This window comes from Thermobia domestica, chromosome 18 (genome assembly GCF_964235325.1).
Source record: "Thermobia domestica chromosome 18, izTheDome1.hap1.1, whole genome shotgun sequence".
Lineage (NCBI taxonomy): Eukaryota > Metazoa > Arthropoda > Insecta > Zygentoma > Lepismatidae > Thermobia > Thermobia domestica.
The window spans coordinates 56,382,901-56,410,471 of NC_137471.1; the positions used below are offsets into that span (position 1 = coordinate 56,382,901).

The window sequence follows — 27,571 nt, forward strand, 5'->3', positions numbered from 1 at the left end:
TCAAACCAATGATTTAGGATTTAAGATTTCAGGGCTTTCGGCATCTATGGACACCTTAGTCCGGACATGTATGAGGAATGACGTCCCTCGGTGATCACACTGTCCGAGGAAAGGGAAGGAAGAAGAGATTGGGAAAGAAATGAAGTGGCATGGGACCTATATTTTAGTTATTATCCCGGCATTAGTCTGGTGTAAATGAGGAAAACCTCACTCAGAGTGGTTAGTCTGAAAAGGCTTTTTCGACCGAGTGTCCCTACCATCAAACCAATTAAATTAAGATGGTTAAGTTTCAGTTTTTATATTTTGGATCCTTATGTAACACCTAGGTTATGATGGATGGGGCTTGAATCCAGTGCTGTTGGCACAATCATGCAAAATGAATCAGCACAGTGCAGGTCGTTCCCCACCACATTATCTCGCCTCCACAGGAGCTGTAATATAGGACCACGCCACCGACTCCAGCTAAGGATTGGTGTTACTACCTCTCACTCCCAGTTCTTCTATCTTTTCCTCGATCTACCCAAGAGTCCTTTTCCAATAGGTTTTCTAAATAACACTATGTATCCTATTCTTACTTCTCATGTGAGATATTTTCCCTACACACATTATGTCTCAATCTAACTATTTTTGTTACATTTGGCAAGATGTATATGTTACTGAACCCCATGCTTTCTCCATTCATCCGTTGGTTCACCTCATTTTGAAGTTCGTTTTCGAAAACCGTCAACCATGTCTGTCCCTGTGACTACGCTCACATTTACATCCATTCAACGAAAACGAACTATCATTCAACGCATTTTAGAGTGAATGCGCGAAGTACCATTGATAAATTATCCATTTCCTGTACATATATAAACGAAAGGAAACACTACTTAGTATTAACATCGACGAGACTGAAACGAATTTAGACTACTATATCGATGCAATTATACTTTCGTGTTAAACATGACTATAATAGTATGGTTTGAAAACTATACTGAAAGTATGTGTTTCATTAGTATTTTAACAATTCGTATCATTAAAATCAAACATCATAAAAGATAATAAAAATTACACATGCAATGATTACGGAACAATAAATTACGTTCTGTAGCTACATACCACATCTATAATGCTTCAAACTACATATAGCGAAATCTTTCCAAGTTGATTACAGTTGATCTCTTAGAAATATGTTAAACGTAGTACAAAGTAATAAGTGAAACCTAACTATATTGGCCAAAGTTGTTTCTACGCACGCGTAAACCAAACTTACAAATAATAAATAAAACCTGGCTGAAATGAACATAAATTCTTAACATAAATGGTTTAACTCACATAGATGGTTAATCTGACATAAAACAACTATCTGCCAAAAGACAAACTTGGTAGCTTGGTTACAGAACTGGCGAACTTACCAACAACTGAACGAATATGTTTCAGAAGACCAACTTGAACGGTAGCTTGATTACAAAGACAACCAAATTATTAACACTGAACGAATACCTGCCAGAAGAGCAACTTGAACGGTAGCTTGGTTATAGAGACGACCAACTTACTAACAACTGGACAAACATTTGCCAGAAAACCAGCTTAAAACGATAACTTGTTACAGAGCTAGCCAATTTTCCAGGTTCCACTGAACACAAATAAAGCCGGTTTGGCAAGTTACAGGAAGATTACTGTAACATTTCACAAAGCATTAATCTCTACAAAGTAAAATATTTATCGTATACAAGCATATTCTTGGCGCTACATAAGTATTCAAATAGCAAGCACTTTTTTCTAGGAAAGTGTAAAAACAATTAAGTTTATGGAAAAATTTCAGTTTATAATTTCTATCAAGAGTAATTGGATATAGACAGTAAAAAAGAATAAAAAACTGGTACTGTTAACGCAGAACTAGCAGAATGCCTGTTCTTCGCACCAGAAGAATAAGCTTTATGGAAAATATTTTAAAAGATACATATACATGTTTTACTAGTTTCAAAATACTTGTTAATGAAGTTCATTTTCATTAGTTTCGTAAACATTCACTTCCGGTTCCCCCTTAAGAGTCACATTTCATAAAGCCCCATCTTATCATCAACAACTACAAGGAGATTATTTATACACAACTTCAGACTCTACGCTTATGTTGCAGAATTCTGCTGGGTGAAAAAAAAAAAAAGCTAAGTTCCTCTTTTAAGAGATCTCATTTTGAAAAATCTTGACTTATTTGCAGCCTAAGATGCAAGCGGGATATTTATACAAAATTTCATGGTTTTACTCCTAATAGATTTGAAGATCTGTTGTGAGTGAATCAGTGGATTAACTTTTATTTGGTCTAGGAATTAATTCCTGCGGTTGGTACGCACACATTGAAGCTGTAGTACAAACACAAAATACATAAATACCTTAAGAAAAATATTGTCCATCGCTAGCCACCACTTTCGCCCATCTGTCAGGCAATGTACGGATTCCGTGGCGAAAGAAGTCCTCATCCTTGGAAGCGATCCAGTCAGAGACCCATGTTTCGATATCTTCTGAAGAAGTAAACCGCTGTCCAATCAAATCGTTGTTCATGCAATCGAACAAGTAGTAGTCCGAAGGAGCAACGTCTGGTGAATACGGCGGGTGGGGTAAAACTTCCCATCCGACATTTTCTAAATAGGTTTTGACCGGTTTTGCGACATGTGGGCGAGCTTTATCATGTTGAACAATAAGTTTATCATGTCTGTTCTCCCATTCTGGTCGTGTTCTGGCCAGAGCTTGCTTCAAACGCATTAATTGTCGTCGATAACGTTCTCCATTCATAGTTTCACCCGGTTGCAGCAGCTCATAGTACACCACACCTTTCATATCCCACCATATGCACAGCATAACCTTTGCACAGTGAATATCTCGTTTTGGTTGTGATGGACCTGGTTCACCTGGTTTCACCCAGGCCTTTTTTCGTTTAGGGTTCTCGTAATGGATCCACTTCTCATCACCCGTAATAATTCGATGCAGAAACCCCTTTCTGCTCTGTCGTTGAAGCAGCAATTCGCAAATGGTTTTTCGTCTTTCAACGTCTCTGTCTTTCAATTCATGTGGAACCCAATGTGACATCTTTTGAATCATTCCCATGGCTTTCAAGCGTTTGGAGACTGTTGTTTGATCAACGCCTAATGCTGCTGCAAGTTGTTCCTGCGTTTGACACGAATCCTGCTCGAGCAATGCTGTCAATTCTTCGTCTTGAAATTTTTTTGGCTGTCCAGCTCGCTCTTGGTCTGCCAAGCCGAAATCACCACTTCTAAACAGTGCAAACCACTTCTGACACGTTCGCTCAGCTAGAGCATGGTCACCATACACTTCCACCAAAATACGATGACTTTCAGTCGCACTTTTCTGCATGTTAAAGTAATGCAGCAGGACACCCCGCAAAAACACTTTATCAGGCACAAATTGCGCCATGTTCACTTAACTACAAACTGGTGTTGTTGACGCTTTAATCCACTGCCCTATACTACGAACGATACGCGATGACAGGGGTTTGCAACACATGTGTGGATACACGGAACTGTGGGACGCTCCGTTCGTTGCGCCATCTCTTGTCCACCCGCACGAATTAATTCCTAGACCAAATATATATCTGGATACATATTACTGTTAGATGGATAACACAAAAACCTCTAAAAATTAGTACATATTATTTTTACCTTCACATTTCTTTCGGTTATCTGACGAAATTATAAATCCTGAATAGCATGAACATATATAACCTCCGTCTGTAATGTTATGACAATGATGCTCACATCCTCCACGAGTTGCTTCAGTGCAGGTGCTAGAGTGATCTGAAAACAAAGTAATGAAAATGTAAATAGATTTTATAGCTACAAAATGTATATCTGTGCATTAACAACGCAACTTCAAAAACAGTTTATTTGAGAGTCGTGATTGTTTAAGATAACATGAAATGAAGCATTGGCAAATGCTATCGTTAAGGTTTATTATTATTATTATTATTATTATTATTATTATTATTATTATTATTATTATTATTATTATTATTATTATTATTAACTTATTATTATTATTATTATTCGAATACTTGTTATAAATAAACGTAAGGTAATATCAACTCATCTGATATGTGATTAGATCTACAGCATTATTATCATAATTTTGACAGTAGTATCTTGAAAGATTTTTCTTTGGGATAAATCAACAATTACCTGTTTTATATCGTAATATTACTACTGCATTCAATATGCGTATTCGTAAAATATAAATTTAGTATATCGTCTGAGAACTGTCAAGTATATATGCGGCAAAATTTTGATGAACACATTATATATGCATGTTGTAAGATGATTAATTGTATTTTAATTATTCATTTATTATCTTTTGGATATCACAAGAATAATAAGCAAATAATTATATGATACCAATGGAACATATACACGTGTTTATAAGCTATTGCCTTTCATTTATGATTAATGCTATTTGCTTATACTATTGCAACAAGGCTACTTCATTGTCTGAAAATTATTCAATTGATTTTTGCTTTTAGTATTTATTTTCTTTGATTTCTTTAAATTATTTAACTGTTTATTTATTTGTTTTTATTTCGCTTAAAACAATATTGTTTTTCTTTAAATTATTAGTTGACTATTTGTTTTTCTTCAAATTACTTAGTTCACTATTTGTTTTTCTCTATCTTTAGTTCATAATTTTGTTTTCTTCAAATTCCTTACTTGACTTACTGACTGACTTAAATTATTTACTTGCTTATCTCTTAATTACTTAGCTGACTATTTTTCAGTAAATAGTTAGTAGGATTGTTTTTTTAAATTATTTAGTGGGATATATATATATATATATATATATATATATATATATATATATATATATATATATATATATATATATATATATATATATATATATATATATCTTGCTTAGTTCACTATTTGTTTCTCTCTAATTTTCTTAATTGACTAATTAATTGACTTTCAATTACATATTGTTTATTTTTTCCCCTTAAATTATTTAGTTGACTATCTATATTTCATTACTGATTTCTCGTATGTTACATTTTATTTTTTAAAAAAATGAAAGAAGCACTTACGACAACCAAGTTCATCGGAAGAATCTCCACAATCATCGGCAAAATCGCAAACGCGACTCTTCTCCACACACTTCTTATTGGCACACTGATATTCCAGATAGTGGTTACATGGCTTGATTCTTGTGGCACACAATGTCATGTTATTTTCATCGCTTCCATCCCCACAGTTGTCCACGCCATCACACATTTGGTATCGAGGAATGCATTTGTGATTATCACACTGGAATCTTCTTAAAGTATCACAGTTAAAGTCTTCTGCAAAAAACAAAGCGAGAAATTAAGTTTCTTGGATTTATAAGGTTGCAAGAAGTACAGGCTGTCAGGATTTTATTATTACTATTATTACTTCGCTTTGAGTTTAGGCGAGATGCAATGAAGTCTTGCTTTAAATCTATTTATAGATATTAATTTACTATATTCCTTGTAAGAGAAACATGTACTTCCCCTGAAAAGGAATGACTATACGTATTCATTTGATAATGAATATGTAATTTAAAATATATACATATATCTCAAAACACAATGCAACACCACTTAAAATCAATTTCGTAAAAAAAAAAAAAAAAAAAAAAAAAAATCATAATATATCATATAAAAATCATAGTATATATTTACATATGAAAAAAGAAGTTATTTTATATTATACAGCGTGGCACAGGATTGATAGTGAGTCTATTTTTAAGAGTTTCAGAAAACACTGTGTTTCTAACAATATGGATGGCAGTGAAGATGACATTTTATGGGATGATAATCAGTCTAAGAAGAACTCTGTTCCACTTCAGAAAAAGAGATGATAAAAGAAGATGATGATGGTGCAGATTGGGAGTGATAACCACTAGAAGAAATAAGAATGAAAACTGGGATTTAACTCTTAAGACAAGAACTCTAAATTGGTACGTTTTCCATTATATAATATTTTTAGAAAGTGTATAATATCTAATGTTGGGTATATTATTTTTCGTTTAAAATTATCTTATTACGAGGCAGTGCCGTGTCCCGGGGGAGGAGGACGAGCGGGACGATGGCCCCAGGCGCCGCAGCAAGGGGGCGCAAAATTCGGAAGGAAAAAAGAAAAGATATATATATAAAATAGAAGGAAAAAGTAATAAAAGTGCTCAAAATCAAGGAAAAGCTAGGCTTATTTTTGAAAATTTTCTTACGCTTCGCGCCAGCTATAGTGGCACTTCGCGGCTGGTCTATCGACCCCAATCATATGCACGGGCCGCCATCTATACTCTCGCCCCGGACGCTGATTTTCCACGGCACGGCACTGTTATGAGATATGTTGCTTGAGGTATGTATATTTGAGGCCGTACTACTGTATATTTAGGCTAATACAATGTTATATTTTATTTATACTGCATTCAAATATATACATATGTATTTAGTATCATGAACAATTGATGGTAGGCAAATAAATGTTTAGTATTCATTCGGTAAAAATAAAAAATAAAATCTTTGCACTCTAAAGACGCGAAACAACTTTAGGAAAGTATTCACTCCGAAAACAATCCAATTAAACAACTACAGTACTATAGATGTACTTTAATATGTAATTTTAAAATATTTGCGCAATTTGTTTACAACTTTTACAAAACACTTTGGATACTTGATTTATTCTTTTAGTTATCATTTATAGAGTTCGATATGAATGAATTTGATATATGTTGTTAGTTTAAATTCTATTTCTATTTCTATTTGGTTAATTACTTCTATTTCTATAAATAATGCTTCTATTAGAACTATGTATTTTACTAATATTCATTTTAAGCTATCTATAGTATATGTAAAATGTATTAACAATTACTTACTGCACAACTGTGGGCTTTCATCTGATCCATCTCCACAATCGTCTGTGCCATCGCAAAGATCGCCTTGATTAACACACAAATGATTGCTGCATTCAAATTTACTATCTGGACAATAACGGCCTCCAGGATATCGTGGGGGACAGTTCATTTCATCACTCAAGTCGCGGCAATCCCTGTCGCCGTCACAGTGGAAATATGCAGCAATGCAATGACCACTTGCACATTGGAATGTTCCATTCTGTAATAATAATAAATAAACATTTATAAGATGATAATTGAGACAATGAGTTACGCAAGGTGAGACTACTAAATTCTTGTTAGGCTACACTCACAATTAAAGTAATAAATATTTACCCCCCCCCCCCAAAGAAAAAAAAAAAAACAAATCTCGCGAGTACTGTTTTGATGCTGTCTTTCGATATGATAATCATAAAATTATTATCACGCACGCTGCTATTTCATGTCGCATGATATCTAGCATCATCATATACTATATGTTGATTACTTCCTTCTACGCAATCCTGACAATATAAATTTTATTCTCCTTCATGGCACTTGGATTTTCCACTGAATCTCCATATTTTGACAAACTCAGTTGGGTACAATTAACTGCAAACCAAAAGAAATACTTAAAAAGAGAACTTCCAGCTATTGTATGATTACCGTCTAAAATACAGCGGTAGTGAATGTAATAGAATTGTAAATTGTCGTATTGTTTGCACAAAAATTCTTCTAATTGAGACTGATTAACATTGAATTAAGTCTTTTAAGTCTTCATAACTTCATGTTTTAAAACACTTGATTTTCGAGTAAGTTTTTTTAGCCAGACCTGGGACAACTAACTACTAAGTCGATTTGGAAGGAAGACTACCATTTTGAAATTGTTAGCTTTGTATTTGACTATACGAAATAGTTACATTTTTACAAATTTACTGTTGTTTGCAACGAACTGGAATATACATATTTACCCGTTAGTTTAATAAGGTAACCACTTATAATATAAACAAAGCTTTTTATTCGCACAAATACCCATAGTTAGAGTTACAATGACACTCTTGATCGTACAGATTTCAATAAAGGTTTGTCATCTTCATCAGTACAGATTCATTCAGGAAACAACATTGCTAGAAAAATTACACTGTTGGTGAATTTCCTTGCATGTGTAAACAAATCACATGCTTCTTCAGCGACCTTCAACACACATACAGAGAAAGCAGCACAAATGTAAACGAAGATACCTAGAACTAAGTTACATTAACCCGTTTAAATTTTATTTCTATAGTAAAAGAAGCACATACATAGTGGAAGAATACACTTTAATTGTAATTTGTTTAGATCCGATCAAAAGTACGTCTGAACAAATGGGGAATCACTTTCCCGAGTTTTGTAGTGTAATAGTAATCCAATTTCTAGCATATTCCCGTTTATTTTTGAACACTTTGTGTATATATATATATATACGAGACATGTCACACAAAAGGTCGATATTTCAGCGTTTTGTATCTATTAATTTAAAAATTACAAACGTATCAAGATAAATGGTCCACCACTATCCTTAATATATATGTAAAATCGACACAACAATTCTTACCTTACATTTGTAGCCACCACAGTCAGTTTCATCAGAATTATCACCACAATCATCGTCATGATCACACTGCCATCTATTTGGAATGCATTTGTTGTTTTTACAACGGAATTCAGATTCGCTACATGATCGGTAGGATCCTTTACACACAGCCTCTGTTTCGTCACTGTTATCACCACAATCGTTTTCAAAGTCACACAGCCAGCGTCTGCAATTAGAATTAGGTTACATTACAAGTAGTTAGAGAGCTTAAAGAAAAGAATGTGTCACAATTGGGTAAAGACAACCAACAATAGACACAATTTGCTTATTAACACTGTATTTTGCTATTTTGGTATATATATATATATATATATATATATATATATATATATATATATATATATATATATATATATATATAATAAAAACCTTCAATTATTATTGGTAATGAATGACATACTTTCTAGCGCCACGTAAGTTTGTGTTTTTTATGTTTTGAAAACTCATATAAGCATTTACCACATGCAGAAGCGCACCCATGGAAGGTCCACCGGGTCCGGACTCCCTCCCCCCTCAAAACTTCGTAACTCAACACATATTTGTACACTTTTCTAATAAAACTATACTTGTTTAACAAGAAAATGATTGATGTAGCATGAAAATTTGATCTCACACTTCATCTGTACTCCTTCTTTTATAAAAACAATCCACGTCTATCATTTTGTTCTGAAAATACAGATGAAAGTTTTACAATTACTTATCGTCTTTTTGGGTATAGAATAATACCCGTTCAATACTACATAGACGTAGTGACTTGTAGTATTGAACTCCTCCCTCCTAAAAAAAAAAAAAAAAAAAAAAAAAAAAAAAAAAAAAGCTTGGACTCCTCAAAAAAAAAATGTGGGTGCGCGCCTACCCTCAAGCACGTTATTTCGTTCAGCCGAATGCTATCTATTGACTGATATATGAAGTGTGTTCAAAAAGTATCGAACCCTTAGTTGGTAAAAATATATTTAGCAATTTGGAAATCCGAAACACTAATCCCCTTCAAAGTAGTTTCTTTGGTAATGCATACACTTCTCCCAGCGCTTCCGCCATTGTTGGAAACACTTTTAGAACGGAGTTTTTGGAATGGTGAGCAACCGTGTCATCGCATTCCGCATGATGTTTTCTCTTGACTTAAATCGGGTCCCTTTCAGTGGTATTTTCAGCTTGGGAAATAACCAAAAGTCACACGGAGCCATGTTGGGTGAGTAGGAAGCCTGATGATACACAAGAATGTTGTGTTTGGCGATGAAAGCCTGAATCAATTTTCGCGGACTCTCTCATTATTCCCAACTTCTCATTATTCCCAAAATTGAATGCTTTCCGACGCTTTCTGTGGGCAGGAAAAAAAAATTCACAACTATGCACAAGTGTCCCCTCCTCTACACCTACCCTAAAGAAAGTCTCCCGCGTGTCACTGGTTTACGCGAAAAAAATAAAGTTCGATCCTATTGAACATACCTGATGTCCTATCTTTGGAGAATATTTTAATTAAACAGAAATGAAAGTTAAACAGAAGGGCTATCTCATTTAACCATACAATAGACTGCTACTGTCATAATGTGAAGACAAGATTTCCGTAGTTGCCACGTTTCTTTTTCTCCCTTAAAATACTGGGGATATATTAGTTAATTATACCCAAATCAACGTATTAGCTGAACTCCAAGCAGGCTCTGAATACCAAAAAGTATATCCTCCTTAGTACAGAGCTAATATGACACTAACTAATCGTGTTACTAACGCCTGATTAACGAATTCTCTTTGAATACCGCTCACTAACTTTAAAAAACATATATATTGATAAATGTTTTAAGGTTTACTTATTTTTTTTCGATTTTGGATTTACTGTATAGCATATCGTAAAGTTTTGTGAACAATTTTACATGTTTCGCTCTAAGAATATTTTGTCCGTGTGTCGTACTTATGGATGTCTAAAACGGAACGCAAGTATATAGTTAATACTTTATATTGTAAGTTTTATTGTTTATTGTAAAAGTAAACCCCACTAAGGATACTACATATTTGCATACGTAAAAAGTATTTTAAGATATTTTTGAAATATTTGTAAACATTTTGTAATTACACCTGGCAACAATCTTTATGTTTATTTTTAAATAATGTACGTTTTCCCTTTGTTCTGTGTATTCATGTTTTTTTGTATTTAAGTCGTATGAAACGAGACCAAACTTTTTTTTTCGTGCTGTGGGAAATTGGTCCTTAAGGAAACAGTGACTACTTGACATGAATTGATGTCCTTGGGAAATGGGCTACATGTGACTGCTGCGTCAATTTCTACACTTAGTTTGTTGTTACATAAGGTTCACTGTGAAATACGCGAAAAAACAGATGATTTCATGCTTAAACTCATAAATTTGTAGACATTTTTTTTAAAAGTCCTTAATAAGCTTATATAGATACTAGCATATGGAAAATCTAGCTTAATTCGGTGAAAGAGGGCTGAAAACAGTTTCAATAAACTCAGAAATGTTCATTCTATATCCTAGGTGAGCTTTCCTAGTCAAGATCTCGAAAAGGGTATATTCACTTCACTTTATAAGAACTGTGTACCCCTCTCTCTCTATTCTAAATAAGAGGTTTTCTCGAAGTATAGACTGTAGCATAATCTGAAAACGGCAAGTTTACTCTATTTCAGGAATCATTTGGCTAGATTTTAAGATTTACAGGAAGAAATGCTTGCTTTAGAGTATTTGATGTATATGTTCCTTTTTTCTTTCTGTTTTATTACTACAAGTAATAAAAGTGTAGGTCTTACTTTTATTATTATTTGTTATTATACTGAAATTTTATGGAAACATTGGTATATTAAAAGAAATCAATTATTTTCTAACTTAAATTACTTACCTTGGAATGCATCGATTGTTGGCACATTGGAAGTCTCCCGTCTCATGACATTTCGGACAATTTTCTGGTAATTCATCACTATTATCTCTGCAGTCGTCTTTTCCATCACAGAACAACCATTTTGGAATGCATCGGTAGTTAGCTTGTCCAGGACAGCGTTGCCAACCATTAGTACAGTTACGTTGTCTGTTGAGAGAAGAAAATAATTTGCTTTAGAAAATCAATAAATATTAATGTAAAAATGCCTATGAGTACTTTAGCAGTTAAATAATTATTTTCATATTTATATAGTCGGGTTGAGAAAAAGACTTATAAAATGCTTCGTGTGGAGTATTGTTCTGTATGGGTCAGAAACATGGACATTACGCAAAAATGATGAAAAACAATTGGAAGCTTTCAAAATGTGGGTGTGGATAAGAATGGAGAGAATTAGTTGGTTCGAGCTGAAAACGAATGAGAGGGTCTTACAAATGGTGGGGGAGAAAAATTATTTCAGATATTATTAGGAAGAGGAAGAGAAATAGGTTTGGACATTGGCTAAAAAAACTGTATCCTGAGGGACGAGCTAGACGGTATGGTGGCAGGAAAGAGAGGGAGGGAGTGAAGGAGACTACAATTAATGGACGATATCGAAACAGAAACATCGTACGTGAAAACGAAGAGGTTAGCGGAAGACCGTGGAAGTTTCTCAGTTGCGGCAAATGACCTGCCAATACTGGCAGAATACCTATGATGATGATGATGATTAATCGGGTTAGGTTTCGCAATGTGAACCATAACCTAAACTAACCTAATCTAACATAATCTAATTTAAACTAAACTAACGTAACGTAACTAACTTTAACAAACTCTTAAATAGTTTTTCAGGCAGTTGTAGCATAAAACATTTTGGCTAACATCTGCAGAAACTCTCCTAAGCAGTCTAAGAAAGTTAGTAAGTTTCCCGATTTAAAAAAAATAAAATAAAAATAGCTAAAAATAAAATTATATATATATATATATACGAGGCGCATCCAGAAAGTAAATTTCCCATCCTATAGCTAGGAAACCGTATGTTGCGCAAAGCAACTACGTGTACGTGAGAGAGTAAGGTTCTAACATGGCGCATGCGCCAGCAGAACTTCCCTAATTCTCTCAGTAGCGTCGTGGCAGTGATTGAAGATTGGCGTTCCTATTCCAGCTCCCGCCGCGTGTGAAGTGCGAGCAGTGATAAAGTTTTTGAATACACAGGGCATAGCACCGATTGAAATCTATCGTCAGCTGTATCGTTGCAAAAATGTCAATGCTGACCCTGTGCGCCTTGCTTTATGCTCTAGGGTGAGTTGCTTCAACACAAAACTTCTTGATCAACAGGCACTCCGTGACAGTGGTGTGTAATAAGGAGCGGAAAATCTGCAGGAACTGCTTGCTCATGCCGTTAAACCCATGGACCTGGCACAGCTAATGATGGATTTCGATTGGTGCTGTGCCCTGTGCATTCAAAAACTTTATCACTGTTCGCACTTTACACGCGGCTTGAGCTGGAATAGGAACGTCCATCTTCAACCACTGCCACGATGCTACTGAGAGCACTAAAGAAGTTCCGCTAGTGCATGTGCCATGCTAGGACCTTACTCTCTCACGTACATGTAGTCGCTTCGCTCAAGATACCGTTTCCTAGCTATGGGACGCGTGGGAAACTTACTTTCTGGATGCGCCTCGTATATATATATATATATATATATATATATGTGTGTGTGTGTGAGTGAGTGTGTGTGTGTTTGTGTGTAAAATAAAATAAAAAAAATTAAAAAATATTTGTGACAAATGATTATTGTCGGTCCATACTATCGGCTTAGAATTTGCGACTCAATAACTTGACCATATATAAAAATAAGAATATACAACCGCGACTATACAAAACATTACCAAAATGTACTACAAGATACGTTCTTTAACTCCTATTAGGCTTTCCACAAAAACTAGTATAAACAAAAATATGAATCCGTAATATAACCCAGTAAAAGCTACAAAAACACTAAACATCACAAATCCAACATTATACTCTATTATTTTTATCTTCTTTTAGTCACATTTTATCACTGCGAGACCCGGTAGCTATTACGGCACTATTATCTTCCAACATCTTTCCCCGATTTTCTCCAACGAACTTGCTTAATTCACAGTTATTTCCTAACATGGTGACTGAGGAGGTCAATGGTGTCGATGGTGGTCGGCGATGTCGATGTTGGACGAGAAGGTTGACAGTGAAGCTCAGAAAATCAACGAAGGAGTCAAGTAATTTGAACAACAAACAAATGAATATTGTTTCGAACTTACTCTATAAAATATACACCATGCGATTTTCACAAGGTACTGGAGAAGTTAATTAATTCAGTATTTATTTATTTTTTTTATTGAAAGGTATACTACAGGTGTTACACCCAATAACAAGTGTCTTTACATATTACGTATGTATACATAATGAACAATTTTCTTTTTGAATTCCTTTGCTGGATCAAATATATCAACAATCGAATTGTTTCACAATGCTATTGAAAGAAGCACAAATCCTCCATATTGGAGAATGTTGAAGGTAATTGGTTTTGGCTTTCTTAAAACAGAAAAAATGTGTTTTTATTTTTTGTCTTCGGTAACGGTACGTTGATTTTAATTTTACTAAAGAACTTAACGTTATCAAATTTATTGTGTAACAATTTATGAATAAATAGAATGACATTGACTATTCTGTGGATTTTTAATGAAGTCATTTTATAGTTAGCTGGTATAGTGAAATAGTGTTTAAATTTTGGATACAAATGTGCTTGTTTGATGTTAGTAATCTGAGAAATTTATTTGGAATTCGTTCAAGTTGCTGACGTGGTTTATTAGTGTACGGATTACATACTGTTGACGCATATTTTAATTTTTTCCCGAGACATACATAATATATAGTATTCTCAATGTACGAATTGTTTTCAAATCTTTCCCTGTCTTACTAACAACCTCTAATGATTTATAGCTTTAGCTTAGTCTGCTAAAATAAATGAGGTTGGAATACTTACCTGCACATGTATGCTGGCTCATCAGAATCGTCACCACAATCATTGTCAAAATCACAGACCCACAATTTTGGAATGCATCGTTTGTTTTTGCATGTGTATTCTGTTTCAGGATCGCATGGTCTGTTATCTGTAAGTAAAAAACTATTATTTATCTATACGATATATTTAATGTATAATTTATTTACGAAATTTTCAACTTCTTTTTACTTGACGTATATGTTTTATTTTTATTTTTATTTATTTTTTATGTTTACTAGACTTCCCATGTCTCTGTGCCAAAAGTTGAAACTGGTTTCATTGAGTTATTTCTAACTCACAAGGAAGATTCTTCCCAAAGAAAATAAAGACTCTAGAAAAATCTCCTTAGCAAAGATATTTAAAGTCAATATGAAAAATCTCTTACGCAGTATTTTAGTCGTTTTGAGTTTTATACTACTAATGTAGCTCAAGTATGACTTTTGCTAAAATGTTCCGCTTTTCTTCCCTGCCTCGCTTCCGTTCACTGACTAGACTTTTACGAAAATTTTCTTCTTCGCTTCTATTAAAGTCATTAACATTTATGCTACACGAAGTTTGTAACTCAGCAGTTCGACGCTTTCGACATTTTCTGACAATTAGAATAATCTTTCGAAATTGTAACAAAAATTCTGGAACATTTGACCTTAAGCATCCTCATTACAACTATAACTGAAGTAACTAAGGCGAAAAATATTGTAATTGTCATATTTGTGGAAGTACGAAGGCATAAAAAAAATCTACACAGGTAATTAGAACACTCCTGTACTTTTTAACTAAATCTCTTATATTCATCTGATTCCTATCTATATTCTAGACAAGCTCTAAAGAAATCACACCAATTGCTGAAACTATCACTTTGGACACTTGTTTGGTAGAATTCATTTGGATATAAAAATGTACCAATATGAAAATGTATTGCGAAGTATCATACATTACAATATTCATTTATTATGTTCGATTATTATTAAAATGTATTATTATTGATGAATGTTTTGCTATTCCTGAACACAAAGGATCTTGACAAAGACAATGAAAAATTACACATAGAAAAAACATAAAAGTGGTGATATCATTTGTCACCATATTAATATACTATAATTAAAATACTATAATTCTGTGGCTTGGATCTAAAAGGGCCAATGTCACTTTTTGGCAAAAATGAAATATTCTTCAATTTTAACGCCTATAAATGGATGTTTTCTTGTGCAAGAAGAGCAAATGTCAACACGAAATAGTTTGGAATATATACCATTCATATAAACGTTTGCTTTTCTTGCACAAGAAAATATCAACTTATAGGCGTTAAAATTGACGAACACTTCATTTTTGCCAAAAACTGACATTGGCCCTTTTAGATTCAAGCCACAGAATTATACAGTCTAAAGTAGGGCAAAATGATTAATACTTTAACATTCATTACTATGTTGTCGCAGACCAGATCCCGACTATAAAACTACAGATTACTACCTACGAATAGTTTATCACTTTCCACAATTTATTGACAAGATCATACAGATCTTGGAATTAATTCTCCTATTCTTGGTAGATCACCGTAATATTAGTAAATTCGTATCTGGATTATTACATGGAAAAATTTAAAGTTAGCTTACTCCAGAACCATTAACAGTGAAAAATACAGAAGAATCTGGAAGGAACTATCAATATTTCGTATTAATATCAACATTATGGGATTGAGGAAAAAGTGGTGATAAAACGTCATGATAATCTACTGCAAGATATAAATTCAAGAGCCTCCGTTACAAAGTAGGAAGCCTATCAAAATAATAAATTTAAAAAGTACTAATTTTTTGCTCCACCAAATTATTATAGACTGTTTTAAAAATTATATTATTATTTATGAATGTAAACATTCAGTTTCAATAACCCTATCCCTACCTAAATCTTGATAAGGCTAACAGCGAAAATTTGATGTTAACATAATGTTTTAAACAATTTATAAGAATTTGGTGAGCAAAAAGTTTTGTGTATATTGAATCGATTGCACTTAAGCGGTTTACATTACCAAAAAAAAAAAATCTATAAGTTCACTTTTGCTCCTCGATAACTTTATACTTACGGCAGATAGCTGGATCTTCGTCGCTCCTATCTTTACAATCAGCATCACCATCACATTTCCAAGCGTTCAATACGCATCTTCCATTCGATCTACACTTGAATTCTAGCTCTGGGCACGGCAGGTCGCAATTCTTTTCATCAGAACCATCACCGCAGTCGTCAACTCCGTCGCAGATGGTGGCAGAAGCTGTGCAGTTCCTGTTTTCGCATTGGAAAGTTCCAGCTCTGCATTGTCGATCGGGACAGGTCGATGGTTCATCTGAACCATCATGACAATCCTTTTCACCATCACATCTAGACGGAAAAAAAAAAAAGAAAAAATTAGAAATTCTTCATTTTTCATGCTTTTACTGTATAGCTCGTTATAACTAATTCTCACTAGGTTTTTGAAATGTGACAGCAAAACTTACCTTTGTGTTGTCAAATTCGAATAAATATTAAGTATTAGCTAACATCCAAAATACAAATAATCAAATTCCAATGTTCTTGTGTCTTCAGAAAAATAAGGTCAAGTCTAAAATTGAAAATGTAGCTTATTTTTTAGTAAAATCTGCTAGTTCGTGTTTGACTTAAGATAGGACAAAGTAATAATATAGTTCTTTCAAAAACATACTATCTCTAATATTTTACTAAAACTTCCATGCACATTGTGTACACGATATATGACAAAAGAATGAAATAAAAATTAAATATAGAAACATACGGATTGTGGTATATTGTCATTCAAAAACAAATAAACAAATTATTACAAAACAATTGTAATGTACTTTTTTTCTTTCTTTTCTTTTTTTTTTCCAATTTTTGGTGTAACTTTATTACACTATTACGATAGTATTTGAAAGTTAAAGAACATATTAATGTCGATTCATGGTCGGAAACAAGAAATATTAAATCAGAAATAATTATGTAATTATAACGTCAAAAGAAAAACTATAGTCCCTCAGAGTATAAACACTTCATCCAGTTCCTTGCCAGGTGGTAAAGTGCCCAGGACCGACGAGACGTTACCACGTTGGATAGAAACGGATATGCGCTGTATTAGATAAGATATGGAGCGAACTTCGCCGGAAACACAAGAAATGCGTCTTCCTACCTCCCTAATGAATTCAAGACTTCTTGCACCCCAAGCACCACTTGTTTCAATAGCGATTGGAGTGAAAACAAACTTTTCGAGAAGGTTGTTGTATTTTCTTTGCTTTTCAGCTTCTCTGCGATTAGCAAGAGCTCCAGCATTCAATACTGACAGAGGGAGACTTGAATGAGCGTATGTATCAGCGCATGTGAAGTCCCACAAGAAACATTTACCTCTCATCCATGGAACCAGTGTCATCCCATCCGGTCGCTTTCCATCCGAACGACAGCAACCAGAAGGTTCCCGTATTGAAGAAAATCCAGCTGTGTTGAGGGCTCGTAGTATTATATCATTTACAGAGATATTGTAATGTACTTATTTCTGTAGTCTCTGGACATTTATGATTTTAGTTCTCAAGCGAAAATTTTAATAATAATGCTGCCAGGACTTGGCCTTTGTTTTTAAGGTATGAGTTACATGGCCAAAAATGAAAGCTAAGCTCCGGTAAACAATATCCAGCCGGAGCCTTCCTCTCTCTCATTAAATGAGCTTTATCTGGCAAGAGGGCTTAAATCCTGAAGGATGATCAATCGGGTCTATATAGTTACAAAGAAAGAGCTTTGCTGATTGAGTAAATGAGCTGAAATTACCACCCGATTGGTTTTCACCTAATTAGTAATTAGGTTTATGTACCGTGTGACCTATCAAACAACTCGTCTAAATGAACAGTTGACGAATATATATATTGAACGTACTGATCTGACAACATATGTAGGCAAAATCGGGGACAATATAGAAATTGAAATTCACTCACATCTATCTAGTCATAACAATATTTCACATTTTTGTGATACCAAATGACTTGCTGTTGAATGGGCAAGAAATTGAAACCTGTTTTGGAACTTGCTCAACAAACCCTTTCAGGAAATATATAGGTTGTTCCCAGATTCAAAGTTCAACTTTGGAATCATCCCTGGTCAGTAAAGAAAAAAAAAAAAGATCCTTATCTCGAGTTAATCTATAATTAAAAAGAAAAAAACTAACGAGGACTGTACACTTCTGTATATGCAAAATCACATTTCTTTATAAAATATTATATATGTAGATAGAACAAAATGCATGTAACATAATTTAACATTGATAATGTATAACAATGAAAAAGTATGAAAAAGCATACTTACTTCCAGAACCATGGAATACACTTCTCATCTCTTCCACCGCATCTGTGCTGACCCTTTGTGCAGTTAGCGATACAGGTTTTGTTATCAGAGGACAGATAAAACTGGTTAGGACAAGCACAAGTATAAGTCAATTTTCCATTACCAGGAGAAAGCAAACACAGATGAGAGCATCCTCCATTGTTCTCTCCACATGGATTCAGGAACGGTATTTGCCTCAAAGGATGATACACATGAATATCGTAAGGTCGATGAGTCGTATTGCGTATTACACCCATATCTTTGCCTGTAAACTTATTAGCTTTACTGATAGCCTTCTGATTCCAGTCCGTCCAGTAAATATAATCATCGAACACAGTCACTGCAAATACGTGAGGAACTTTCGAACCGGACAAAACAACATGTCTATTCTTTCCGTTAAGATCTGTAAATGCTATGTAGTCTAAGTGAGCGTCAGCAAAGAATATTCGGTCTGTGAAATAGTCTATAGTAAGTGCATTGGGCCAAGCTATGTCATTTTCCCAGGTTAAAATTCGGCTGAAATTCGAACCGTCCATACCTAACCTTCCAATAAAAGCTTGCAGATGCCAACTTGTGAAATACAGGAAACCAATACGTGGATGAACAGCTATTGCTCTTGGATCGGCAATACCTGCTTTTAATGTCTTTCGATTTGTACCATTTAATTCTGAAACATCAAGGTGCTTACTATGTCTGTCGAGCCAATAAAGTTTACGCCCAACCCAATCTACAGCTAATCCTTCAAGTCCATGGCTGTCATGGCGTATCACAGGTTCTTTTTCACCACTCCCATTAACGAAGGAACGGAAGATAGTTTTGGCACTAACATCACAGAAGTACATGCGTTGCTCTTTCAAATCAAAATCTAGAGCAACAACATTAATTAGATCTTGATGCATTAATGAATAATGCGAGGCATCTATTGACATGTTTCGAATGTAGTATTTGTTGGTAAACAATAACCACGGGGTCACACTATCCTTGCGTTTGCACGTGTGTTCATCTGTGGCGCGTTCATAGTACGTCTCATTGCATTTACAATAATATGATCCTGGCGTGTTTGAGCAATACTGTGAACATACTCCAGGCTGCTCGTTACATTCATCAATATCCGTACAAGCCTTTCCATCAGACAGTAATCTGAAAGAAAGAAAGAAAAGAAAAACTGTGTTGTTAAATATGTCATTTTACTACATAGAAAGATATGCATTCTGTTGTACCAACTCAAATACATAATAGAAATTATATTATTTTATCCAAGTTTTATGTAGTTTTTTATTTTTTTAATATAAGCTATAAATTACGAAAAATACATGAATGTTTAACATTTCATATAAAAAATTACTTTTTGTAATGAGCTTTTGAGTTTAACTATAGTCATCGCAAGGAGTCGTGAAGCTTGACTTAGATTTACCAATTTCACCGCCCAGTAGAATGCGAGGGTATGTCCCGGTCGTCAACCCCCACACATGAAATTTTGACAGTGTCCTTTCTCGCACTATACGGGAAAAAAATCTGAGGGTGCAGTGTTGTCGGATTGCCGTTATGTTTCGTTTTGTTGTTATTATTGTTGTATTTTTGCCATTATTATTGTTACCGTTTAATTGGAATAATTGTTAGTGTTCTTTAAGTGTTGTTTTTTAATGTTCGTTTGCCATGTCCTTTAAGTTTGGCAGCGTTGTTGGTGCACTTATGCTGTTTCACTTTCTCACAAGTGTGCGTTCGGAAGGTAGCTCTATGTGTCATACTGAATTCTTCCAATCCATCACCCTTGAGGGAAAGCAGTTCTGTGATTCGTGTAGAGCCCAGGTTTCACAAGTCATCGCGATCACTATAATCACAATTACCTCGGTAAGATAATGCGAATATGCAGTAAATGTAGCTTTTATGGATTTTAACGTCCTTTTCAGCAGACGTGGATCTACAGCCGGATCCGAACCACATGAACTCCCATTGGGAATCAAACTCGGGTTTTGCATACCAAAAGCGTGTATGCTAACCATATAACCACGAGAAAAGTCTAGTGAATGTAGCGAATAACAAGATGATGATAAACTATGGAGAATGTAGAAGGGAACAGAATAAAGCCAGAAAATCGTGCAGATATGGTATCTGTCCACCAGGAAGAGTTCATAGGCTGGGAATCGAACCTTCAATTCTGCTTACTGGAGGTAATCGTATTGCGTGTCGGCATTACTAATACAGTATTTGTAATACTTAATGACCAGCATATCAAACATTCAGTAATGGTATGCAAAATAGTTATTTAACTGTTTCTCAATTTTATCTTTAATACAGACAGGTTTGAATATTAATTTTTCCAGAATTTCTGTATACTGATACTTCCCGTAGGTTTTGTGTTTCGATTACAATTGTAGTTTTGTGCGAAAGACTTCAAAGGAACAACAAATATATATATCCTCACTTACTAGAAGGTTTATATAAGCATAAGAGTAAATGTTCCTTTAAAACAAACGCGGATGTTCTATTAAAAAAAAAAAAAAAAAAAAAAAAAAACTTAACATCAACATCTATAAAATAAGTTAAATTTCTAATACTAACAGATTAATTCAAATTAATAATTTTCATAGTATGATTTGGAGCGGTTGCTTACACTTCTATACAGTCTATAACAACGTTAAAAAAACTCAAATAATCATCTTATCCAACTAATGCTAGTAGAAAAAGTTCGGAAACTACCTTTTTTGTCAATTTTTTAATTGGAAAAATGACATTATGACTTTAAAAAAATACTAAATACCGATACAAATAGCACAATAGGGGAAAAAAGGTTCATTGCAAATTTTTGGAAACTTACCCAATCGTGATATGAACAAATAAATGTTATAAATTCAATTATCCTACTTTACAAACCAAATACAGATGAACATAAGATCTGATCTATATATATAAAAGAGAACGTACAAATCCTTTGTCCGCTCATCACGCTAATACGGCTGAACCAATTTCTTTTATTTTTGGGGGGTTATTAGGATTTGGACCCTAGATGGTTTTTATCATATCACTTTAATTTTCAATTACCAGTGTCTTGAGATAATTGACCATTCAGGTGTCCATTACGTACAAATCCTTTATTAGTTCATCATAGGTATAAAAATAAACGTATGTATATGCAACCCGCATGACCGTGTCACTCGGCGGGTTAACATAAATGACAGGCGTTATAATGGTTTTTATCATATCACTTGAAAGCGAAAAAGTAAAAATTATCTAAGTAACAAAGTTTATTGCGTTCGGGGGTGACCGCAGCGAAGCGGGGCGGGTTAACATAAATGACAGGCGATATAATGTTAACATTTACTGCAATCTTCTATGGTTTTTATCATATCACTTGAAAGCGAAAAAGTAAAAATTATCTAAGTAACAAAGTTTATTGCGTTCCGGGGTGACCGCAGCGAAGCGGGGTGAACGCTGCTAGTATATTATAAAAACAACAAATAATAATCTTATATTTCGTCTAGTATCACCAAGCATAGTTATAGGTAATAAAAATAAAAGAACCAAAAAAAATGTTGCTCAATCAACATGCCTAAATATATAGACTGTCAACCGTTTATCCTTTTTTCTTTGGCTTGTGACCTTAATATAGATTAGAAAATATCATCCTTGGCTAATCATTATCAATAACCTAATTAATTTACTTCCCCAAACAGTTATTTCATTTTAACAAATGCTGTTGTAACATAATGTGATCTTCGTTAGTTCACAAGTTAACATTTATATTCAAGTATTCTTTTTGTTAATGTATTTTAAAGAATATTTTAAGAATTTGTAATGCAGCTGGAAACATATGAAAATTGTCTTGTTGACAACTAAAATGTTAGTTATATTTAGAATGGAAATAATTGTGCAAAATATTACAAACTACTTTATTCGCAATTTCATTTTTTTTTTCATTGAATTGTGAAGTTAATGTACTTACTTGTAACCCTCATTACATTCACAATGAAAGCCTGTCGGGGTGTCTACACACTTATGACCACACTGGTGGACTTCCACTTTGGCACACTCGTTAACATTACAATGTGGAGGCTCATCACTGTCATCTGAACAGTCAGAGACTTTGTTACAGACAACACTGGACGAAATACAGTCGCCATTATTGCATCGGAACTGATCTGGACCACATGTTGATATTTCTTTTTCTGAAAAAAGTAAAGCTGAGTTATCTCATATACGTATGAGTGCAAGTAGGTAGACATTTCATACAATGAAGTCTAAATACGTATATTGACCAAAACAGATCGTTGACATCTTACTAGCTCTTCGGTGCTCTATTCAAATGTTTAGGAGTTTGTTGATTTTTATTGACGCAGCAATATTTATTAGTGCTACGGATAAGCATGTTATATTATACAGGAACAAATATATAAAACCCTTCTATGAATTAAGTAGGAAAATAAAATGTTCTACAAAAAGTAAATGAAGGTTTTTCTTTCCATTCCTTTTGCAATAACTAAGTCAATAAATTACAAGTTTTTATCTAAAATTTTTGACACTCTTAGAATCACGAAATAGTAAAACCTGAAGTAATATGTGGCGAAATCTTTTTAAACAAGTGATATTTCTCATGTTTATATATATGCATAAATTTCTTTTGTAAATAAGTTTGTTTATAAATTTCTTTATTTCCATGTAGACCCTAAACGACTTGGTAGTATTTGATAAGTAATGTATGAATAGATTCGTCAATATCTCGAAAGTGACATTTGGTATATGATGCCATGAAAAATTCAATGTGCTGCATACTAAACGCTATATTCTTGGAAAACAAGCTCCCAAGTAGAACCTAATTAGCTTGACAGAATTCAATGAATGAAATACCAATAAAGTTGTTATATTGTAGGAGAATGAGTTTCACATACGAAGTCACGAATAATTCAATATGCTGGACATTAAACGCTATATTGTTTAAACGTAAAAATCAAATGACAGGAACACTTCGATTGGAAGATCAAATAAAAGGTTTCTGCGAAAAAATTCCAAAAATATATAGTACTTTATGTGGTGTTTTGTGTATAACAATAAACAAGTAAATCATTTCATTTAAAAAAAAAAATAAAATATTTTTTAATACGCTTGGAGAATATGTATAACTTTTAAGCAGTTGTCATTTTTTGATACAATTAATTAACTTGTATCAAACAATATATTCCAGACATTACTATTAGTCCTTGAGTAAGGACAGATTTCTAATTTAAAAGTTTAAATTCGATTAGGAACAAGTATGGAAAGAGTTCATTCTATTTCGTGAAGTGCAATGTGTTCTTTTATAAAGGAAGAAAAAAACGAACGAAGTTAATTTTCAAAAAGAAATTTCTGACACTATAATTGATTTTATATTTCTCCATTTCATAAAATGATAACGGAATGTTTTTCTTTTTTTTTTTCTTTCTTTCTTTCTTTCTTTTTTTTTTTTTTGTAAAGAAAGAAACAATAAACGGAACAAACTTAATTTTTAAAACAAATTTTCCGACTATTATATATATCATATTTACACTATTTTATCTTACAGTAAAGTTTTTTCTTATTTCTTATAAGTTAATAAATATATAGAAATATGTTCCATTACTTTAGCAGAGTACACTCTGACTGAATGTTTTATAACAACCTCACTGCAAATAAATGATCCTACAGCAAACGCTCTCAGGTTCCATTCCTGGTGGAGACACTGTCGAAAAAAATGTATAAGCCTTTTCACGCCAGCCAACCTGAGTACGGATTTCCTGGTTTTCCTCATTCCCACCAGGCAAATGCAGCGATGGTACATAACATATAGGTCCCCAGACCGCTTCCTTCCTTCCCCAATCCTTTCTTCCTTCCCTTTCCTCGAATAATGTGGTGTCAAGAGATATCATTCCTTATACATAACGGGCTAACATGGCCATAAATACCGAAAGCACAGAAATCTAAATCCTAATTCTAAATGATCCTACAATATCTTACGTAAGCATTCTATTACTTTTGCTTGCAGTAGTTCTTTCTATAGACAACACAAAAATCGTTACTAGACACTTACTACATCCCACTTCATCTGATCCGTCTCCACAATCATCTTCTCCATCACATTTGTATGTGTTTCTGATACATTTAAAGTTCTGACAGGTGAATTCACTTGAACTGCAGGTTTTGTATTGCGTGTTGCAGAATTTGCCCTCGTCTGTTCCATCTCCACAGTCATTGTCGTGGTCGCAAGTCCAACCCTTGAAAATAAATTAAAATAATGTTTAAAAAGCACACTCATGAAATAACACACTAGTACTAGCTCCATTTTTATTTTACATTAGTTTTAAATTACGATAACAGCACATAAACTGTGAGACAACTGGTCTTGGTTCTTACTACAACACGAACGTTCCAGTAAAAATTCTTTACTCAAAACTAGCTGAAAAGCCCGTTCTTCGCACGAGAAGAATAGGTTTATGGATAAATATTTTAAAAGTATATTTGAACCACGTCCTTCCCTTAGGATACACATTTTATTGGAAGTATCATGATAACTTGGTTCGAGCCAACTGATGTGTTCCGAAGTTCATAAATAATTTCAAACGATTGTCTTTTTTTAATTATTATTATGATGAAACAATGTCATAAAATATTATAGAAGTTACCCTCTCTTGCTCCTTAAGAAGCAGAATTTTCGAAAACACTGGGGCACATGACTATTTATTTTAATAAGGGATTTATTTAACATGAGAGACTCGTGATTGTTTTTCGCATTCATTTTAAATATCCTTTCCTCCGTCTTACAATACGCATTTTAATTAGTGACATGATAGAAACGCGGCTCGAGAATTATGTTCAAAAGTTCATTTCAAACGGTTCAGCCGTGCTTCCATGATGCTATTACAAACAAGATCCCTTTCCTTTTTATTCATAGAGGTTCATCTGAAAATTTCGTTGGGCTTTACTACGAAAATCAAGATCTAAATGCATTCTAAGCACTCGTTTAATGAAGGAATAAATTAGGTCAACAGTTTCAGTTTCTGTACGACTTTATCTATTATTCCCTTTAATGCTTCTGTAATCTTTGTCCTTTCTTTTTCTTTTCTATTTCTCTTGCCACTCCGTTTTCATTTCTTCTTGCCATTATTTTTCGCATTTTCAATTTCATCATTGAATTTTATATTTATATATTGTACAGACATTTTTTTCTTAGCGTTGTAAGGGATAAATACGATACTCTGATACTAAAGACTTTTTTCGTCCGTGAAACGCATGTGAGTCGGCCACCCTTAATTCCCTAACAACAAAATATACCAATTTCGTCTTTAAATTGTATATTTATATATTGTACTTTTTTTAAAGTTGTAGGGTATACATATCTTACTGCGATACTATAGTCCTTTTTTAGTCAGTAAAACACATCTAAGTTGCCCACCCTTAATTCCAAAATATGCCAATTTCATCTTTGAAATTTATATTTATATATTGTACTTTTTTTTTTTTAAAAAAAAAGTAGGATATCAACATGGTATTAATATACTAAAAGCCTTTCTTATTCAGTAAAACATATCATATATACATTTGGCCTCCTTTATATCCACAACAAAATATGCCAACTTTACGTAGTGGAGTGATAATATGTAACACACGGATACAGTCACATGATCCCACCAAATTGAGCAGGTGTCAAATTAGAAAAGTAGACAACTTAATACTTTTACTGCATTTAGTTATTATGTTATGGTCTCATATCTATTGCGTCAAGTTCTTGTGTGTGTTGTGTTGTTCTGTAAAACTAGGACTTTTACGCTTACAACCACCAAAAAAAAAAAAAAAAAAAAAAAAAAAAAAACTTAGGATCGTGAATAGTTAGGCTTTACAATATTAATCACAATATTTATAATATGAAAACGTTAATGATTATCTCCATACTAATGTATAATATATTATTGAGATTAGAGATATCCAACGCAATTTTAGTTTTAGTATCTAAAGAAAACATCGTCCAACACTTAGTATAAAAATAAATATCACTTAATAATATTAAGTATATACATTAAGTATATGTATTAAGAATATGTATTAGATAACATAATGATGTTTTCAGAATCGTAGTTAAAATATCTTTGTAAGACTATAATTTAACTCATTATATTTCGAACAGCGTTCGAAAACTTTTTTAAACAAAATGTTTACTTCTCTGATTTCAGTGGATCAAAATAGGAATTTTGGGAAGAGAAAATCTTGAATTGTAAAATTTACAAAAGATATTCGAAAACGTAATTAGGCAAATTATATAGCGAGAGAGAGACAAAAAAAATTAATATTTCCAACTTGCAGCGTTTTTGAGCGGGAAAATTTCCTTAACTTGCTCCCATTCGTATCTATTTCTATAAAGCAATAATGAAATACGAATATAATTCTTTAGCTGTATTTTGTCGGTGCTTCATGGATTCCTTTGTAATAAAAGTGTTGATTTCCAAAATTTTACCACCTTATATGTATCATTAATTTTTCATGGTCTCAATTATTGTATACGAGGATTTACAGGATTTCTGGGAGGTGAAATTTTCTCTATTTCATTTCTCGTGGACTTTTTATTCGGGGGATATTATGTATATTAAAGTTTATTTATCCATATATATATATATAAGTAGATTTCGTGAACAAATGGATTTTGCTGGATTATACGTAACCTCATAATGGGTATGAAAATATAATTACGTTATCGAATCTCTTCTAGAAGCTTTATATATATATATATATATATATATATATATATATATATATATATATATATATATATATATATATATATATATATATATATTTATCC

General features: G+C 33.3%; 1 protein-coding gene and 1 long non-coding RNA gene across 5 annotated transcripts in view; one reads left to right on the forward strand and one right to left on the reverse strand.

Moving 5' to 3' along the window:
- The window catches only part of LOC145676115 (uncharacterized), a 357,332-nt gene that overhangs the window by 323,105 nt on the left and 6,656 nt on the right, over positions 1 to 27,571 (forward strand). For 3 of the 4 annotated variants that reach the window (XR_014129290.1, XR_014129292.1, XR_014129293.1), the window contains one exon: positions 5,755 to 5,964. The exons of the other annotated variant lie outside the window; for it this stretch is intronic. This is a non-coding gene — a long non-coding RNA (uncharacterized LOC145676115). The remainder of the gene's footprint in view (positions 1 to 5,754; positions 5,965 to 27,571) is intronic. 4 annotated transcript variants of the gene reach the window in all.
- Positions 1 to 27,571, reverse strand: part of mgl (low-density lipoprotein receptor-related protein megalin) — a 298,877-nt gene that overhangs the window by 16,468 nt on the left and 254,838 nt on the right. The window contains exons 38-47 of the mRNA XM_081747000.1: positions 24,809 to 24,992; positions 22,712 to 22,934; positions 18,751 to 19,908; positions 16,499 to 16,791; positions 14,404 to 14,530; positions 11,360 to 11,545; positions 8,474 to 8,678; positions 6,883 to 7,120; positions 5,072 to 5,326; positions 3,660 to 3,794 (exon numbers count right to left, since the gene is read on the reverse strand). Coding sequence (XP_081603126.1) covers positions 3,660 to 3,794; positions 5,072 to 5,326; positions 6,883 to 7,120; positions 8,474 to 8,678; positions 11,360 to 11,545; positions 14,404 to 14,530; positions 16,499 to 16,791; positions 18,751 to 19,908; positions 22,712 to 22,934; positions 24,809 to 24,992 — 3,004 coding nt within the window. The remainder of the gene's footprint in view (positions 1 to 3,659; positions 3,795 to 5,071; positions 5,327 to 6,882; positions 7,121 to 8,473; positions 8,679 to 11,359; positions 11,546 to 14,403; positions 14,531 to 16,498; positions 16,792 to 18,750; positions 19,909 to 22,711; positions 22,935 to 24,808; positions 24,993 to 27,571) is intronic.